Source organism: Lupinus angustifolius, chromosome LG11 (assembly GCF_001865875.1).
Source record: "Lupinus angustifolius cultivar Tanjil chromosome LG11, LupAngTanjil_v1.0, whole genome shotgun sequence".
NCBI classification, from domain to species: domain Eukaryota; kingdom Viridiplantae; phylum Streptophyta; class Magnoliopsida; order Fabales; family Fabaceae; genus Lupinus; species Lupinus angustifolius.
Window position 1 is genome coordinate 16,343,599 of NC_032019.1, and position 2,694 is coordinate 16,346,292.

The 2,694-nt window shown below is 37.5% G+C and overlaps 1 protein-coding gene across 1 annotated transcript; it reads right to left on the reverse strand.

Annotated features, from left to right (window-relative positions):
- Positions 377-1,071, reverse strand: LOC109359267 (50S ribosomal protein L12, chloroplastic-like). The gene has a single exon (XM_019603864.1). The coding sequence runs from the start codon at positions 985-987 to the stop codon at positions 421-423; it is 567 nt and encodes a 188-aa protein (XP_019459409.1). The 5' UTR covers positions 988-1,071; the 3' UTR covers positions 377-420.

Below are 2,694 nucleotides of genomic sequence, written 5' to 3' on the forward strand. Positions count from 1 at the left end.
TTTAACTAACTTATCTAAATGATTTATTGATTCATTTTAAAGAAACAAATTCAACATTGTTATATATATTATTGATGTAAGTCTGAAGTTGGTCAAACATCACCAACGGTTTTAACAAAAATTATGTAGATAAAAAAGAATCATTTCCACGTTCAATCCAAACCTTAGTAGAACACAACACAGTCACACATTACACTATACTAACTCAACATGATTAGAAAAAATATGACAATGAATGACATTTTGGTCCAGTGCACGAGGCTGGACTGAATGAGATTTTGTTAAGATAGACACAGCCTTGTTTCTATAACTGAAAAGACTGTTTCTAGTATTCGAAATGCACTGAGCAATCTTCTTGCAGTTGAGCCAAACACTCTCTGAACCTTAAAAAATAAAAAACAGAGAGAAAAACCACATGCCTTAGACAATAGCAATTTTGGCACCAGCCGCTTCAAGCTGCTTCTTAGCATCATCTGCCTCCTCCTTCGAAATCCCTTCTTTGAATTTCTTCGGCAACCCTTCAATCAATTCCTTCGCCTCCTTCAGCGCCAGGCTAGTCAATGTTCTCACCGCCTTAATCACTGCAATCCTCGCATTGCTCGGAACCTCCTCAATGACCACGTCGAACTCTGTCTTCTCTTCCACCACGGCGGGGGCGTCGGTGGCAGCTGCTCCGGGTCCGGCTGCGACAGCTACGGGCGCGAAGGAGGCAGCGGAAACGCCGAGCTTGTCCTGGAGGTAGTCAACGAGGATCTTGGCCTCTTCGAGGGTGAGGCTTGAGATGTCGCCTCCAAGCTTCTCGATTTTCTCTGGGGCGGAGACGGCGGCGATTGGGCGGATGTGGGTGGCGCGGTGGGAGCTGTTGTTGGAGTTGGAGGAGGGGAATTGGAGGTAGAGTTTGGAGTGCGTAGGATAAGATGAGGGTGTAGGATAATGGGTGGAAGAGGAGGGGAAACGAAGGGTGAGGGTGGATAGAGTGGAAGCCATTTTGTTTGGAAAATTTCAGAGAGATAGTGTGAGAAGGGAATGAAGATAGGATAAGGTGCTTTGGGTGTTGGTTTTTTCGTTGGGAGGCATAAAAGCTATTATATATTGGAATTCCTCTTTGAGGTCAGTACGAGGATTAAGTTCATAACTGTAATTTAATCCATATAGTATGAAAAGTGCAATTTTACGTACATTTTTTACATTCTTTGAGTATAGAGCTTATCTAGCGTAAATTAATCATAGATATTATAGTTTCTTCTGCAATATTACAATTAATATTTAGATTATGGTGAGCCGGCATAGAGGATAATATTTTTTTTTGTTTCACACAGGTATCCTTGCACAGGAGGCAATCCTCCCCGAGTCGGGAACATCCACATGTATGTAGGATTAACTCTTCTAATAGGTATTTTTCTCATCCACAAGACTCAAACTCAAGACTTTGCTTAAGGGGAATCAAATAACACATGTTGATAAATGATATGACTATCTTGTTACGCTAATGTATTTTCTATGAGAAGTATAATACGATTATGCATTTTCCACTTAGATCTAAGCATCAATGTCATCACTATCTCCACACTACCATTATTGAGTATTTAATGAATGTTATCATTATATGGTGATTCCAAAAATATGCAAACAAACACAATTTAACTAGTTTTTGTTTGCATGTGAAACTTCAGTTAGCTCTTTCATTTGTCCATTAATGGTGATTTGAGGCAACATTCATAATTATGTCATAGGTAACATTTAACCCTATATTCACTAGAGCTCTATTAGTAGTGAAGTCAGTGTCACCTTTGAAGAATAATCGAGTCCATTGTAAAAAATGTGGATAATCAATGACTTCTCCAACTCATGATGAGGGTAGGTTTCTACCAGACTTGTATTTATCCCAAGCTTCTAACAACTAATTATCATCTCTCTATTAGCAGTCTAGTCATTCTTTTTATCTTCCTCGTCTTTCTTTAAAACAAGATATGGATGCACAAATATGCTCATGGGCTTGATTTTCCATTATGAACTTATTTATCACCTCCCTGGTGTCGTCCTGCTAATGGATGTAGATCTCATCACTTGTTTGGTTTATTTGCAGACCATGGAAGAATTTCAATTTCAATAAGAGTTTAAAATTTGCGGTCAATATAAAGTTTTTATATTATCGATATATCATCCACTATTAATTTGTATTACTTTTGTTTAGAGTTAATGATAGTTAACATATGAATGATGAATGATTTGCTGACAGTGTAAAAAACACTTATATTGTCAGTATATACATATTAAATTCTAAAAATAATATCATCTACATAGACTTATGCAACCATTGTTAGATGCAACAAGAACTCAAGAAAAGGCAAATAATAGTTCTTGGAATGACTTGTTTATTCCTTGTGAAAGCACAACTAATAAATAGAGGAAAACCATAACAAACTAGAGTCAGGTTCTAACTAGAACTAAGGAAATAAACTTGACTAAAAACAAATAATAAACAATGCTAAAGACCAGGACACTTTGACTAAGCCTTATCATTCCCTCCCTTGAATTAGACAACATTTGCAGCTAGTTAACTCCTGAAAAATCACAAACTCCAAGCTTCCATCTCAACTCCCGAAATGACTCCAATTTCAGCGATTTGGTAAGGATATCCACTAACTGATGCCTTGTACCAAAAAACTGAAGCTACACAACTCCATCATTCAC

Coding starts and splice junctions, on each gene's coding strand:
- LOC109359267 (XM_019603864.1), bottom strand. CDS start 987: ATGGCTTCCACTCTATCCACCCTCACCCTTCGTTTCCCCTCCTCTTCC.